General features: G+C 37.0%; 1 protein-coding gene and 1 long non-coding RNA gene across 6 annotated transcripts; both read right to left on the bottom strand.

Annotated features, from left to right (window-relative positions):
• Positions 1–3,545: 3,545 nt before the first annotated feature.
• LOC136263388 (uncharacterized) lies at positions 3,546–7,200 on the bottom strand. The gene is made up of 4 exons (XM_066057899.1): positions 7,036–7,200; positions 4,740–4,911; positions 4,404–4,555; positions 3,546–4,343 (listed from the first exon to the last, which is right to left on the bottom strand). Exons 1-4 carry the CDS (start codon positions 7,100–7,102, stop codon positions 3,766–3,768), a joined length of 969 nt encoding a protein of 322 aa, XP_065913971.1. The 5' UTR covers positions 7,103–7,200; the 3' UTR covers positions 3,546–3,765.
• A 3,479-nt stretch (positions 7,201–10,679) lies between these two features.
• LOC136263418 (uncharacterized) lies at positions 10,680–12,288 on the bottom strand. 5 transcript variants are annotated; one of them, XR_010704638.1, is made up of 8 exons: positions 12,072–12,288; positions 11,953–12,019; positions 11,794–11,905; positions 11,645–11,745; positions 11,356–11,595; positions 11,240–11,300; positions 11,127–11,185; positions 10,680–11,070 (listed from the first exon to the last, which is right to left on the bottom strand). It is a non-coding gene; the product is annotated as an uncharacterized lncRNA (long non-coding RNA). The 5 variants fall into 5 exon arrangements; XR_010704634.1 differs by having other exon boundaries at positions 11,953–12,287; XR_010704637.1 differs by having other exon boundaries at positions 11,794–11,858; positions 11,953–12,286.
• Positions 12,289–18,238: the final 5,950 nt, after the last annotated feature.

The following is an 18,238-nucleotide window of genomic DNA, read 5'->3' on the forward strand; positions in this document are numbered from 1 at the left end:
TGCATCTAAAATTCAAAGATGAAGCAATTCATAACCTTCAAGAGCACCTGATGGCCATGCCAAGGTAATCCTTGCACCATTTTAGATAGGTTTTTTCACCAGTGTTGCTGTATCACGAGTCCTCAAAAAGGGGCGGAGGGTGGGCAAGAGATAGTGCACTTGCAGTATTTAGTTTAATCACATTATGAAACAAACTAAAACAAAGAAATACTAGTAAAATGCTAATCATGGCACTAAAAAGGCTAATTCAGCATATTTTCTGTAGTTCAATATGTATTTTTGAAATCTGGCCTTTTCAACCAGCCAATGCAGGCATTTTGTCATGAATTTTTGAAAGTTCACATTCTCAGAAAAGATGTGGTGGTGGGCCAGAAACATAATTACCAATTGGAGTAGCCTATATATCCAAGCACATTCACTGTATGAGATTGACATATTTGATTAAACTATCACTGGACAGTAATAAGTATTTTGTTCACAAAATCATAATTATAAGTTACCTTACCTCTTGGGTATATATCTGATACTCATAAATTCCCATCCAAAAACAGCTTGATTGTAAAAGGCACATCCATGAAAAGAAAAGTAGCTGGCAACTAAAGAGCTGATATCTGGTGTGGCCAAGAATGAATGTTAATACAACTAACTCTATAAATTTTTATGAAAACTAACATTGGTATTTTACTATTGACTTGTACAGTCTTTGCTGCATTCCTAATTGGCTAGTAATTTGGCTGCCTTTTCAATAGTCAGTGTGGAGAAAAAATTATTAGCTCTTGACTGCACCAGTCACCAGATATTAATTGTCATGCAATTACTTTTACTTTTGTGGATGCATCCTTTTTACAGCCAAACTGTTTTTACTTGGCGATTTGTATAGCACGTGGACATGCATCTCTTATACTTTGTACTTTTACACTAGTTTTAAGAGCTCTGCCCCTGACCCCTGAATTTTTCACTAACTATATACGTGGTAGTGCCTCTCCCATTGCCATCTTCTGGTTTATGTTGCATACTTGTCTGTATACAGAACTGTATTCTTGAGCAGTAGGACTAGCCATCACACAACCAGAGAATGGTGCTATAGTATGACTTTTTAACTACATAGTCTATTGACAATAAATTTTTAATTGTATCTCTTAACTCGTGTTTCTAATCACATTGTATCTATCAACTGAATGTATATCTGCATTTATGTGAATAGCTATGCGGATGTGATACATATTTAAGTGATTGTAGTATAGCAACACCTGTGCCATCTCATATGTCATGCAGGTACCCATAAAAGTACTGTCACATACATAGCATGTTTAACCATTGTTCACTGCATGTAGTGTATCAGTATTGTATGCTACATATATATATATATATATATATATATATATATAATTATATTATAACTACATTTGATTTGAATAATTATTCTTTTGAAAAGGAAGCTAGCAACATGTTGTAAAGTTCTGTTACATACTGATATACGTATTGAACTTTAAAGGAAGGAAATGTTTGCTGACTGATTTCATTTCACTATAGGCCAACTGTAAAAAATAGATTTCTGTATGGGTATACTGGCAAGAATTAATTTCTTGGGTGACAGTGAATAAACTGAAACAAAAGATCGGTCTCCATGAGAAAAGATGAGTGTTGTAGCACATATATCCATAGTTCCAAAATAGAGAGGATCAGTTGTGTATAGTTGTTAACTCATGGGTCTTGGTACTGGACTACTGGCCCGGTCTGCATGCAGTTTGCAGGGAATAGGGTCACGGCAATGATAGATGTAATGTGTGTAGATCAAAAGTTTCTGGATCACTGCAATGACAATCAAGAATCTATTTATGACACATGACTTTTGTATAGCAGTTTTATAAACAGTGTTGAAACAACATAAAGTATGGTACAGTATAGAAGGAAGTTCATGAGTGACATATATCCTAATGCCTATATGTGGTAATGCTTCTGTGTATGCATATTATGTGCTTCTGTCCAGCCAGCATTCCACTATATTTACCTATATGCATCTTGTCGTGCACATGTATGGTTATACTGTAATGGGATGGTCTTAGTAAAGGCATGATCTCTTAGGCTCAACCACATGCATTTACGTGTTAAAAGTAATGAATCAAAATTGTAGTTTATAAAATCATGTGCTAATACACATATGGAATTGTACTGCAATATGTTTCTGGATTATTATAATCTTGCATGTGGATACAACTGTCTGCATAGTTGTGGTGATGAATAGCTATTTCTTTGATGCAGTCATATTATACAGCTGAGTAACAGAACAAATCCTCCCTATAACAGACATTTTGGGACCATGAAATTTTGACCCATTTTTCTGCTCTTTCAGTTGACAAAGCCAGGCCTCAGTGTTGGAACCAAAATTTTTGTCCTTGTCATGGAGGATTTTTTCTATTGTGTCGGCATTCAGAGAGTTTGTTAAGAGAGGTTTCACTGTGTAGCAATTCAAGGAACTAGCTACATTATTACATTGTCAACATTATAACCTCATTCAACTAATGCTAACTTTACGTAGTCTCAGTAAGAGGTTGAATCAAATCTACAACTTAGGTAGACACTTTTAAATTATTATGTATGTATAATGGACCATAAAATTCTAAAAGCATTAATTTTACTACTGGTATATGTGACTGGTGTTTTTGATCACATTGTATTGGGTATGTATCTGTGTTGTGTAGCTGTATATATGACAACAAAACCCTTGTGACACATTTATTGAGTCTAGTATAGTAACACCTGTTCACCTGATATAGTCACAAATATTTCATGTAGTTAGGTATACATATTTGAAATTTCATACAGTTACATGTAAAGCTAACATGATTATAGTTTTTCAGTGTTGTAAACCATAGTAGCTACATTTGATACACACTGAAAAGGAAGCTACATGTATATCAAAATGCATGCCATAAAGTTCTGTTACTGATAGCTATACCATAAACTGTAGCCTTTTCAAGGAAGGAAATGTTTTCTGAGTGATTTCATTCACACTTCTGTATGAATACTGACAAGAATTTTCTGATATGTGATAGTGAAGAATCTGAAACAAAAAATCATTCTCCATAACAAAAGATAACACGTCCTTTTTTTAATGTTATAATACATTGATTCTGTGGTAGCATATTGGGCAAATATTCATGGACCATGTCTGCTATAGAAAGGATTAGCTGTATAGTGAACCCTTGGTACTAGATTGCAGTGTTAGCAAGCATATATGGCAAGGGTTACTGCACTATATTAAATGCAGTGTGTGTATTGGCAAATCACCACAAGATGATCATCAAGAATATGTTTATGACATGATTTGCAGCATGTACAATAATCAACACTTATTTAATATCAATCACTAAGATTGGTTGTTAAGTGGGCCAATAAATTAAGATGTTTGTGAGCAGAATTATAGGTATTTTTCAAAAATAGTACAGCATACGGATTACAAAACATGCAGAAAGAAGTGTATGTGTGGCACACATCCTCATACCCATGGTATATGTGCTTCTGTGTAAGGACATTGGAACATGTAAATATTACAATATTATCATGTTTTAGTCAAGGATATACATATTATGCAGAATTTACATGACAGTCATATATGTACTGCATGCACTGCTAATATGGTATAATAAAAACTACATGTAAGAATAATACAATAACTATTTAGCACAAATAAAAAGTTTCAGGAGTACTGTATATAGCTAACACAAAACAGTTTCTGTTCATTGTGATAGGGGCAGTTGGTGTTTATTTGGTAGAATTCCCAGGGATGGGTGAGACTGGGGTATAGTCAGTGATTGGTACCTTTTTGTAGCCTTTAGCATATGAGGTGTATCCAAATGTTGGACTAGGGGCATAAGTTACAGGCTTTGGTGTGGTGACAGAGCAAGATGCTACCATTATTGTTGGATAGCGTTGAGTGATGATAAAGGTACGATGTTGCCTGTACTTGCGGTAGCTTAGTTTGCTGAATAATATAATGATGAGGACAAGCAGTATAAAGACTACCACAGAAGAAATCACAATCCCAGCAATAGCTCCGCCAGAGAGGCCATCATTGTCATCATCACCAAAATCATCATAGGTCCAGTAATCTATAATGAATTCAGGAGTTGGAGTGATTTCAGTAGATGGACTGTCCTCATTGCCGCTATCACTGCTTTGGTCATCATGGTGATTGTCATCAAAACGAACATCCTCATCATCAAAATTGTCATCTCCTGATCCTTCATTATCAACCACTTCTCCAGTAGTGTCATCATTATCATCCACTCTTCCACCAACAAATTCTCTTCCACCGACAAATTCTTTTATTGTTGAATTAGCTGGAAAAATACAGTACATAAAAAAAACATGTGATAAATGCCACTGATAAATGAGCTTACTGCATTGAATTCCAACAATGTTCTCTTTAGTACATACTAGCTGGTATGTGTACATCTTATCACAGGTCACAATTTGACATTCAGACAAACGATTTTCCTCTCCATTACAGTAAATCTCACAAACTACAACTGGCAGGCGTGACGAGGTGCCACTAAAGTGATGAAGAAATGCGGTTTATTTAGAAAGTATGATGTGAAACAAAAGCCACATACATACTAAGGAAGGAGATTGATGTTGAAAATACATACCAAATTCACTTGCACCATATGCTTTCTTATTGTAACATAGGCTTCTATTTTAGGAAAGCTCACTAGCTTACATGTTGGGAAACTTACTATTGATTGTACAGAACTTTATCAAGATGGTTGTATCCTAGTTGTCTACATGCCACCTCACCGACACGTTGGCTAAACCCAATGTCACAGATAGTACCCCATGAGCCATTTTTGTCTTGAAACTCTAGTCTGCCAGTACTGCCACCTCCAGTAATCCACACATCACCATACTCTAATGTGAATCATAAAGGGACAATATGAGTGAATGTACAGAATACTACAGTATTTCAAATCTTGTGTGAATGCTATGTGTGCATTCACTGCATACCAATCAGTTTATTCAAAAACTAAGTAGCTATTAACAAACTGTCAAGCTGGCAAATTGCTAAATGAGCTCATTCTAGGGAATATTTTCTAAATAACACATGTTGTGACTGTATATAGTATACATACTTGCCACCTTATGATTACATATTACCACTAGCAGCTAGCTATGTTAACAAACATCTATATTACTCTACTGATGCATGCATAACAATAGGCAGTGATTACATTACAGTACACCATTCTGGGAGTGCCTATCATAAATCAAGTTACACTATAAGCTGAGGATACATAGCTGCCATGCCTCAGTATCTTCCCTTAACTAACCATTCACCATCTGAACCAAATAAGGGAATAATTACAAGCTATAGCTTGTAGGCTGGAACTATTATCAATGGCTATGGTAACAGGATATACATGGCTGGTAGTTATGATGTAACTGTATAATAAAGGTACATTCAATTAGACACTTGGCTGCTGTAGAGTCTGTGTATGGTTTATAATCCTTAGAAGGAGGATGAAGTTGCTGAACTTGACAAACTTATTAGGTTTAGTTTATGTTGAAAGAAGCCTGTACCTTCACTGACATGTGTATTGACTTCACAGTGATGTAATGTGCTAAGATTCACAACAGAAGCACCCACTGAATAAACAGGAGGTGGGCTATAGAGTCCTAATATGGTAAATATTCTTAAAACCTACTTGTACTTTCCACATCAGGTGAATAGCTAGATATTTTGTACTTTGGCAAAATAAACTTTGGTAAATTCAAGCTCAATCTTTAGCTATAAAGATGCTAATCTGCAGGTGCTACAAGTAATTGGTGGGTTAAACTTTGGGACGAATTTCGCTGAATTCGCCAAAGTTTCCCTGGATATGGTAGTTCATACCATATATCTGTGGAACACTTTACTTGCAAAATCTATAAATCATGCACTAAATAGCAACATTTAGTGACATATCAGAAACATTAAGTGATCATAACATAGTATATGCTTTAAATATATATACTTTTGCTTTTACAGACATTACTTACATGCAAATAATTTAGATTTACACGTGTTCAACTTTACTATTGTGCATCTTAAAAAGTCACCCCATCATGTTTTTATCATCATGTATCAATTAATTGACCTGCAAATTAAGTGGTCAGACTGTCTGTACACAACATTATTGGCAAAGTCTCCAGTCTACCTATACAAAACAGATGTTTGTAATGAAGTTATTTACGCCTCTATGCTATTGAATGAAATGTTACAAACTTGTAAAGATAAAGCTTCTGATTTTTCTACTTGACTGCGCCTACTCAATTTAGAAGCCATTTTCCTTTTCAAGGTGTATGTGAAAGGCATTCATGTGTCAACACCTCATTCTTTTAATGTTTCTGTTGCCACTTAACCACCTACTTCTTGGATGACATGATTATTAGAAGCAGGTTTCATGTACATAGTTTTGATTCTATGGTGTATCACGTATGTATACAACCGAAGGGCAAACACATGCTGGTAATATAAAAAAAACAACAACAACCAACACTCCATGAATAGAGCATGGTACTGGTGCATGTGCTATGCAGTAACCATAACTGATTAAATTATACTACATACCGATTGGGGCAACCTACAAAGTCTATTATTATTTTGCACAATGGTAGAGAGCATCAACCAGATACTGTTCTTCTGTGTCCTGCATAAACGTAGCTACATATTTACAGCCGCATAGGTAGGCTGGAGTCCTAAATTTCTTAGTCAAGGTAGGTAGTGGCTATGTATGTCATTACCACACCGGCTCAAGTTACAATGTCATGAATGATCAATAAAGTATACTGAGTTAAGGAAAGTATATAGACAATAGGCACGGCCCAATTACTTTCCAAAAGCCGGACTACAGTAAGTAAGCTCGAGATACAGTTTAATAGATAATGCGAATTGCGTGAGTGCTGAACAACTGTATAGAAATTTTAACACCTCACAGGCACTAAACATACAATACATCGCCGACACGGTCCGTCGTGACGATGACGATCACTCACCTGCAAAAGCGACAGGCAACACCACGGTAACGAAACAGAGAGTCAGTTGTAACGCTGTTCTTGTCATTTCTTATCAGATTGAGCCTCGCCGGTGTATTAAAAATCAATCACTGAATCAATCGATACACAGCCGGGATTTTACGGGCTTTTATATTATGCGAGTGTTAATATATGATCTCACCTGACACTGACTTGCAATTACGTCATATTTTTGTGAGATGACGTTTTGCTGACTTATAATTATATGGAATTTCGCGTAGAGTTGTATATAGAGTCTAATGTCAAAATTTAGGTTCACTGTGGTGCTTCAATATATTTATATACATCAATATATGTATCTGTAGTATAATATGTTAATACAACATCTCGTCTCCCACTTGGAAGCAGTAACAGCAAGAGTTCATAATATAAAGAGGGAGGGAGAGTGTCCAACACTGTATTACCTGGTCAAAACACACTGCGTTCAAAGAGTGCATCATATCCTGAATATTTCAGTATACTTCAGTATATTTCTATACAAATTCGTCACCTGGCTTCACCTACTGAAGAGCGTTGATAGGTGTTGATTTATCAAAGGGAAGCATTCTTAGTGCTTTGCTTTAATAGAATTAACACCCTTTCAGTAGTGATTTAATAAGTTTTGGTGCTGATAGTCATTGCGCAACCTTTGAACACAGTGTGTTTTGATCAGGTAATACAGTGTTGGATACTCTCCCTCCCTCTCTATATTATGAATTCTTGGTAACAGCAATTTCTAATGTTTTAACACTATTATTAGTACTGGTAAATAATTCCTTTCGATTAGCATGCTCAAGGAGTATGCACATGTGTTGCAGCCTGCAATCTTCTTGAAAATCGGTCCAACAATCCATAGCAACTGTTGCTAGGCAACAAAATGTAAACCTGACCTAGTTACATGCTTTTGGTGGTTGCTTAGCAACTGTTGCTATGGTGTCAAAATCATTTTTAGAATTAGTAGTGGTTTCCTAGCAACGGTTGCTAGGCAACAATGTTGTTGCTAGGTAACAGGTATTGGTTACTATGGTACCAGTAGTTGTCAAGTCGGACATGCCCAACTGGTAAAACAATTAAACACTATCAAAAAATTTTTGCCAATCAGATGCGTATATCAAATGTACAAGTGATATACTGATTCTATTGGCTAGTTTGCTGTAGTATATCAAAAATATACCACAAGCTGCTATTGGGGTTTTTGTACAGGACACGATATTGATGTTGTATTAATACATACATATATATATAGATACTTTTGTATACATGGCTTTGTAGCTTTCTCACAGGTCTCTGTATTAGAAAAACTCCTGAAATAAAGATTTCCTGCATTCATTTAGTTGCAAGATTTTGATTCTAGTCTTTAGTTAACCTTCTGCATGTGGTGAGATTTTGACACATGTGGGAGAGATTTCAAGATTGTGAATATTGTCAATTGGCACAAATTATTTCTCATGTACTCACCAGCTTTTTCACAGGGTTAAATGAAACAATAGAATGCTTTGTCACCACCTCCAGTACACCAGTACTGGCTGCAAACATGTCGATTGTTAGGTACAACTACAAAAGCCATACTGACTGGCACCTATATATGTAGTGAGTTTGGGATCCATAGTTGAATCGGCAATAAAGGCTGCAGATCTAGGGAAGCGCTGCAAGGTGGACAATAGCTCTGTTTTTCAATACTAAAACCATTACATGCTAAAACCATTACAATGCTGGGCTTACCTTAAACACACACACAGACACAAGTCAAGATAGGCAATGGTCTAGTCTGTAAATCAAGTCAAACCTGGCCTGTGATTTTTTCTACATATAGCCTATTTAGCTGCAACGAAGTTTTAAGCTAAGGTTTATGGCTGTGACTCTGGTTCACAGGCCTTGGCCCCCTATATGTGGGATAGTGAATAATAATAGTGAACATATAATATATGTTCTATAAAATTAATTTATTTTGCCTTACAGGTCTTACATGCACCATACTTCACTAGTGCTCAACAATCTACCTGTCATTACCACCCACTCATCTATTACCAACAGTTTTTTCTCCCCAAAAACAACCTGAAATGATTTAATGGAGAATAACACTCCACGCACCCTTGCCATAAATCAAAGTTGTTAACTATATATCTATCCAACTCTTGATCAACACTTATTACATGATGTATTGTGATTGCATTGTTTTGGATTGGTTCCCTGGCTGTCTGTCCAGTAAATCAAAACAAACCAATAGCCGACTCTTACATGGATTCACTTTTACTGTTAATGGACCATAGCTGGATAGCAAACATGTATAATTGAGGTATTATGGTATTGGCAACGTGACTAACATGTATGTATTATGCATGAGGCATGAATATGGTTGTTATCTCATGCTGACGTAGTCTACTCAAAGTTACATGATTTTATTGTCAATGACATAGCTACTGAACAGTAAGCCAAAAAAAAAGTGAAACACTTAGCCAAGGGATGAAAAGCCAATAATTTTAGGGATATTCTTGTGGGGTTTCTCAGGGGGTTTAAAATGTGTGCCCAAGTAGTATAATTAGTACCAGTGAATTTTCACTCTGAGGTGCCTATATATAGTATACTCATTCAGTTTCACTCTGGATATGTCAATAATAATAAATTCCATGTTTGTACTGCTCAGTTAGCTCAATTGTTTTTGTACGTATAATTATTAATATTAGTGTGTGCTTCTAGTTTTTGTATAGCTATGTTAGTAAAAAATAATAATAATAATAATAGTAATAGTATTACATTTCACAACTACAGGATGTGCGTGGCTATAGTCAGTAGCTATGATTGGGTATACTAAAAGAACATTAACATAAGCTATAGCTAGTGGGTAATTTAGTTAATAGATTAGGTAGTTATATATGTGACCAAGTCTGACAAAACTAGTACAGTCTTATAACCCAATAATACATATGTTGGCTTAATATGTGACCAGATTTGCGAAAGGAGGGTCTTATAGCCTTTCTAATGATCAGTTGCATGTACTTGGCAATCCATAACTTGACTTATGCATATGGTACCAGCCTGCAATTTGGTCACCTTTACACTCCTAACATACCACAGTATTCCTAGATGTAAAATTAAGACAATGGGGGGTAAGTAGAATTCTAGGAAAACGGGAACGGAACGGAAACGGAAAGCGGGAACGGAAACGACCAACGGAAAATGCCTGATGAAGGTTATCATGTCAATATACGGGTTAGATTTTACCCCTGACAGCATGATGCTTCTTTGTAACATTGTTGGACCCTTTCGCACTGTTCCGCTAAAGCGATCGAAACTCTCTAATAGAGCAGTCACCGTGCATTAAAATACTTTACTATAGTACGTTCGCGTTGAGCTGAACCCTCAAAAACGATTAATAACTTACGATTGCTACATCGCATCGGGCTCCTGTATAGCTCGATACGTAGCGCTTCTCGATCCGCTAAAAATATATTAAAAGCGCTTCATTCGAATGTAAGACACTCCCGTTATGGCACTGTAAAGTTTCGCCATACATTTTCAATGGGGAAGCCTCTAAAGCGCGGCCCTTTGATGGTCGTGTTGACACATGTTTGTGGCGAAGCCAGACGTCACATACCCGCCCTCAACACGCATGATTTCACCATCCCTTATGTAAGAGGCTGTAATACACTTTTACAAGAAAAATAAAACAGATTTTGTGTGTGTAAAACAGAGTTGCATAAGTAGAAGAGCTGGGGCCACTGTTGCACTGTATTTAGAAGATAAGTGGCCTGCTTATATTCAGGTAAAAACTTCTTCAGCCTCAAAAGAGAAAAAAAAACAAATTATAACAGCTCAAAATCCGTTATGTAGCATTGGTGTTCCTGCAAGTGAGCCAAACAACATGTATTTTACTTCACATTCACCACAGCTGACTATCGTCTTCTGTTCCCATTTAGTCAATTTGTCATTTTAATACTTTTCTCATCACTTCGCCACACATGTACACAGTTTTTCCAGCCAGCATTTTGTTTTTGAAGTTACATTCCCAAAAAAACTCTAAAAGTTTCAACAAATGAAATAATACCGTTTGTATGAATTTGGGCTGATAGTACCTGTAGTGACTTCCAAACACTCCTGCACTGATTAAATATACAAGGGATGGTATGTTCAACTTCGGATAGCACAATAAAGCAATGATATTCTTTATTAAAGTGCACACACTTACACGTACTTCATCTGTATTTTTATGTACTTCACAGAGTTTAATCCCAGCTACCTGATGACTCCTGGGGAACAAAATCAAGTTATAACACCAATGCTGCAAATATCAAACAATCTTACATCAGATGAAGTAAGCCCAGAAGAAGACTTGGACCCGCTGCTGCTAGTGGACAATTCATTAATACCACCATCACCATCTTCACTATCACTGCCGATTTGGATGAGGAATTGCTCTAGAAGTTCTTCATTACCCAAGTCTCATCCAAATACACAACTGGTCTTCCTTCAGTTCTGTTTCACCTCGTTCGTCTTTAATATTTATGATACTGATGGACTGTGCAGGGCTGCTCATAGCATACCCTGCACATACGTGTAGTGAAATTAAAGCACAAACAGTTTCAATGCTAACCTCTTGTCATTAATCGTCTTGTACTTAAATCCCATATCACTCAACACTCTTTAAAGCAATGTTCTACCCCCAGAGAAAACACCATCATTCTTAAGTTTGGCCTAAGACGGAGTAAGTGACAAAGTTCCAGGTTTCAAAATTTAACTTACCAAAATCTTTCAGAGCGATAGATTTCCTCCCTTCCGTACAATGAATGGATCTTGTCTGATAGTATCTGGGTTAAAACTGCCTGTATCAACAAGGACTCGTGAACATTTGTACCTGACGATTACAGAATTGAGCGGGCTTGTGCAAAGTGCATTTTGTACCTTTTTCTTGGCGTAAATAAATCGCCTTTCTTGCGGTGCTCCATTCTAATGGATGTCCTTGAAATCCCTGCGTGGCGTAATGTATGCCAAAACCCAGCAAAGAAGGCATGATACAATACCGGTGGCCTTCGAGATTCTCTCCGTGATGTTGATAGAAATTTTACATTTCTTCGCTTCTTGCTTAAAGTACTCCCATAGTTTCATAAGTAGATACTTTGTTTGGCTGTTTAACGTCTTCCCAAAAGGGTTTCGCTCCGCACTCGCTGACGGTACACTGGACGCCATATTCTCAACAATTAAGTGCGCGCCCGTAACATGGACTTACGAATAAATGCGTCATAAACATTATGTTTAAAGCCTTTGAACTTGTATGGCTTCTTAATCAACAACTCAGGATTCAGCTCAACGCGAACGTACTATAGAACAGTCAAGAATGTTTTAGCTAATGCACCTATCAATGTATTGCCCCACCACCCCCCCCTCGGGCGTAAGTGGGGCTTTATAGGGGGAATTGACACGAAACTGCTGCCCCACTATGGGGCATTTGACGATCGTTCATTAAGCTCACAAATATTTTTTAATGTAACTTTCTTCGCTATGTCAAATCCCGAGTAAATCCCGCGTTGCAACTGGGGCCAATGGTGGGGATTTGACACGATAGGTTTGCCCTACTATGGGGCATTTGACATTCGACTGTGTCAAATCCCCACTATAGCCCCATATATGCCCGAGGGGGGGGGGGGGAGTGGGGCAATACATTGATAGGTGCATAACTACTATGCGGACCTTTAAACCTGTGAATGATGGAGCAACTATGGCTGGCAAAGATTAGGTATGTAGACTAGCGAAAGAGTCATCAACGCTGACTGTTAACTGTTCCTTTTAAAACTATAAACATTTTAAAAGATTCAACACTGAAACATGCTTGAAGAAGTTTGTGTAATTATATAGACTGAAGACAGTGTCTATATAGGCTATGCACTTACATACAGTTTCCCGATAAGAGTTATGTATGATAAGGTATGCTGTTAGCTTGCTTGTCAGCTGCAAGACGTGCATGGCTGGTCTCATATGGCACACACTAGCTATATCATCAACACTATGTAAAAATCTGAAATAACCATACTCTTTGAAACCATACAAAAGATTCAACAATTAAGAGTGAAGAGATTTACAAGTATTCTAATCAATTGACAGTGTTTACATAAAGATGTTAGAAGGTGTATGGCTGCAATCTTGTCAAGATAAAAGTTAGGTATGTGGTAGATACAGTAATCAGTATGTGTCAGGCTGAGGTGACTCCAATGAAGAGGCTGAGTGTTGCCAGCTATAGTACAATTATTCACAAACTTTCAATACTAAAAGGCCCCTGGTGAGATACATGGTTTGTAAAACATTCTGTGACTGCTCTATTAGAGTATTTTAATGGACGGTGACTGCTCTATTAGAGAGTTTCGATCGTTTTAGCGGAACAGTACGGAGGGTCCACCAATGTTACAAAGAAGCATCATGCTGTAAAATCTAACCCGTATATTGACATGATAACCTTCATCAGGCATTTTCCGTTGGTCGTTTCCGTTCCCGATTTCCGTTTCCGTTCCGTTTTCCTAGAATTCTACTTACCCCATAACTTATGACTCATCAAACTTGGAAATTTGGAAAGGCTATAAGACCCCTTTTCACAGATACGGTCACATATTGTGTATCTACTTTCTGTACAAGCTATAACAATTCTATTATATTACATGTATGTAACCGGACTTTGGAAAATCAGCCTTATAATGCCACATTTTACAACTCAAAATGTTTATGGTTAAATTAGGCATTCCAAACTTCCAATCTGCTTAACAGTGATTGGAATCACTAGTCAATACCTTGAATTACAACAAATTCTGTGAAATATTTTATCAAGTGCATAACTGATTTAGTGGTGGCACATAATATTATAGTGATTTCTATGATGGTATTTCAATCGTGACATTAATACTGGCTTTCCAAAATCCGGTCCAGGGATGTTTCAAAAATGTTACTTAGCTATCATGTTCAGAGAGAAAGTAAATAAAATAAACTTCTAACTGTAAAATAATAGTCAAATATTGATGGGTTATATACATATAAGACTGGTTTTTTCAGACCAGGTCACATATCATATTATGCACACAACAAGTTGAGTTGAATTACATGATGTATGATGCAAAACATTACTGGAAAAAAATAGCCATGTACAGTATAATTTCTTTGAAGGGAGGAATGATTGTGGTTTGCATGTTTTAATAATTTAATTAAAATTCTTGAAAATCATCCTATTATGCTGGCATAACGCTTGATGCTTTGGCTAGCCTAATATGTTTGAATTATGCCAGCATAACTGGGGCAAGCCTATAGGTTATTAAATTTTAATATTAATTGGCATCACGTTGTTGAGCAAGCTTATAATTAAACAAGGGAATTGTTTGTCACTATCAGTACCTGACGTGCATTCTACAGGATTCACCTGACACCTGATTATAAGCTGCTAAAACTGCCAAATCATCCCAATACAATTGTCTGTAGTTAATAAATTGGCTGATAAAGTCATGATCACATGCAAGAAGCATTTGCATCATGTGCAGTAGCATAACCAAACCAGAGCTGAGCTATACAATCCAACATGGCCTAACAGCCTAAGCCATAGATACCAGAACTTGATCTATCAGCATAAGCCCAGCCCTGGTGATGACAGCTGAAAGCCCTGGTCAGTATTCCTGGACAGGTATTCAGTTGCAAGGGATCGAGAGGCTGCTGGCTATTACACAGATCATGCATGCATGTGTACAAAAGTATATAATTTATATACTTTCTGAAAAGTTTAATATCTATAAGTTTTAATACAAATTAACCCCTACAAGCACATGGACACATTAATCAACACTGTTACCATTACATATTATGTATACCTACAATAAGATTACAAAAAAATCGTTAAAATGTAACACAAAATTTTGTTTTGCATCCTCTTCTCTCTCTGCTCCTGATGATTTCTTCTTGAAGCGTTATAATCTTCCTTTTATCATCATCAGGATAATCAGGCAGTACCAGTAACTCTAATGTATTGTTCAGGTGGAGAGATTTAACAATGTGCTCTGATGTTTCTGCACTAATTTTGTTTTCCCACATCCACAGCTGAATCAAAGAACTGTTCACCTTCATCGCACCAGCAATGGCATATCAGCATTTATCCATAATTGCATTTACATTGATAAAACGTTTCTGCAGTGTGTTACCATTCACTAGAGCAGTAAAGAGAGCAATGGCTGCACTGTTTGATAAGCTGATACCCCACATGTCCAAAGTCACTAGCCCAGACGAAGGATGACAGAACATATCAAAGAGTGCATGATCTTCTCCTATATGGTACAACTATTACTAATCCGCAACTCTTCTACTCTACAGTGGATGGTGAGATCACTGATGAAGGCAGAGGATGAATGTGTGAGGTTGTTACCCCACAAATCCATTCTTTTAATAGTGCCATCATAACCATTCTCCAACTAGTCCATAGTGCAAAACACACAAAGGCCATAATTCTGGATATGGCAGGAATACAAGTTCAATCTTTTCCATTCTTTGTGAGGTGAAGAGGAAAGGAATAATGCAACACATTTCACATCATAAGGAGACAATGAAGTATGGTGGAGATTGATTTCTTCATTACTAAAGATGTCTGCTTCTTGTATGGTGGTGTAAAGTACATCATCACAGGCATTGTGGAAACAATGGAAAAAGTGAAGGCACTGCAACTGGTCTTTTAGAAAACCTCTGAAATGGTGGTTCTGTCTTCTCCACCAGAAAGAAAGTGTTTAAAAGCAGGTCGCTGCCCTTTAGTAAGTGAGGTGTACATTGCAAACATGTTACAATGGAAATTGCTCCAAAACTTTGCTTTGAGAACTAGCAGTTCTCTATGTGGTGACAGCTGAGTAATATGGTAAGCAGCCAAAAACTCCTGAATTGAGAAGTGAAGAAAATTGAATGTCATCATTTTCCCAGTGAGGCCAAAATACTGCACCACATTCAGGAGCTCATAACCGTTCAGTGCTCCTGGAATAGCTTCAACATCTGGACAAAATGCTTTCATCTCTTCCAGGGTAAAAATTAACTTGTTGTTATTAAGAGACTCAAGGGATAACTTTGACAGCTGCTTAATTATGGTATTGCATGGCTCTGGCAAGGTGGCTAGATTAGTGATGGTATTTACAAGAGAACTACCACTCTTGACAAGATGTCGACAAATGCATGGTAAGACAAATGAAGTCATTGTAAAGCTCTGTAGCATTGTTGGGTAAGGGAACTCCTTGTTTGTACAAGTACATCAATATGACAAGATTGAATGGGACAGAACACAGGCCACTAATAGCCACATTATTAGCCAGGTACTCAGTGAGGTCACTAACATTTTGTGGCAATGCTTGTTTTATAAAATTTATTTTTTCTGCTTCAGTGAAACTCAATATATCTACTCTGTATGTTGCTTGTCTGCGGAGAGTTTCTGAGGCATGTGGATGGGATGACACAATCAAACCACATTCAGGGAGTACTTGGCGATCAATAATTTTTTAAATCAAACTGTTTCTTTGAATTTCTCAGGCAATTCACCAAAGCCATCTAGAATAAAAAGCAGGTCTTTGTCTCCATTTTCAAAAAAGTGATCACAACATACATTTGCAATTTCTGGTGCCCTTTCAGTTGTGTCCTACACAGAACAACTGCAAGAGGTCATGGACTGATGTAGCTTGCTGCACAATTGGGTCACGAAGGCACAGGGGAAGAACAAACTTCAACAATTTTTAGTATCTGTCTACCACCCCACATGTATGCAATTTCTTTCAGTAAAACTGATTTCCCAATGCCAGGAGGACCTTCAACCAAGGGGTTCATTGTCCCTTTCTAGTGGTGTTAATATTTGTTCAATCTCTGTAGTGACAGTGCTAGTATTGAGTACCTCTTTTAAAGGCTCATAGTGATGTCTAGGTGACAGATGATCGCTAACTAAAGAAGTGACATCACCTGTTTGTACCAGTTGACTCATGGCCATGGCTTGCTGCAAATTGTGCTGCTCATTAGACACCAACAATATGAGAGGTGTAAAAATCTTTGATTGATATGGTGGTCAAGTCTCCTTGTCAATACTGAACTGTGCTTGTGTGTTAAGCTTGCCCACCATGTTGGACAGGGTGAAGATTGCATCAGATCTTGCAAAAAGAGTAACAATGTTGCCAGCAAGGGGTGAGCAAAACCATGCAATAATAGTGCGTGCATGTGTGTGTGTGTGTATACTTTTATATGTATCAAGTATATACTCTGCTAACACACACACACACACACACACACACACACACACACACACACACACACACACACACACACACACACACCACACACACACACACACACACACACACACACACACACACACACACACACACACACACACACACACACACCAGTGTTGGGAGTAACGCATTACATAAGTAACACGTTACGTAATATTATTATACTTTTGTGGTAACTAAGCAATATAACGAAATGCACTATAAAAACAGGTAATATAACTCAAGTAACTTTATTTACTAATGTAACACTTACCTAAGTAATATAGTTACTGTAACGAGTCTAATATTACGTAATGTTATTACTACAAGTAACGAAGTTACTAATCTTGTTAGTAATCCACTGTGTAACGCCTAGCCACAATGAAGTAATGAAGCCTACTGAATGAAGTTTACTCACCAGCTTCTTACTTATAACCCAAGATTTGCACATTGCCCAACAACACAATCATGTCACATGGTAGGGTAGTAGTTTCACATGTGACAGCTTAAGCTGTGGACACAAAGTAATATAATATGTAATATTATTATAGTTACTTTATTTTTTGGGTAATATGTAACTGTAACTAAATAGTTCTGTTGCAAGTAATATGTAATATGTAACTAGTTACTTATAAAATGTAACTGTCCCAACACTGCACACACACATACACGCACACTTCTTCATTGCACAATATGGGTCATACCACTTCCCAAAAAAACTCAAGAGACAGACAACAGCAACAATGTACTGTCTAAGCTGGGTGGTAACTTGGTATTATTTTAAAACTGTGATACGTAATATAATGAAACGATATCTGTGAAGCAATCATTATTGTCCATACTTATTTCAGTGAAACTGATATAATCACTTTAACATTGTATTTTGGACTAATGAGTACCACAATGGCTACTTTTCTTGCCCTAGAATATTTGTGATT

This window comes from Dysidea avara, chromosome 8, assembly GCF_963678975.1.
Source record: "Dysidea avara chromosome 8, odDysAvar1.4, whole genome shotgun sequence".
Lineage (NCBI taxonomy): Eukaryota > Metazoa > Porifera > Demospongiae > Dictyoceratida > Dysideidae > Dysidea > Dysidea avara.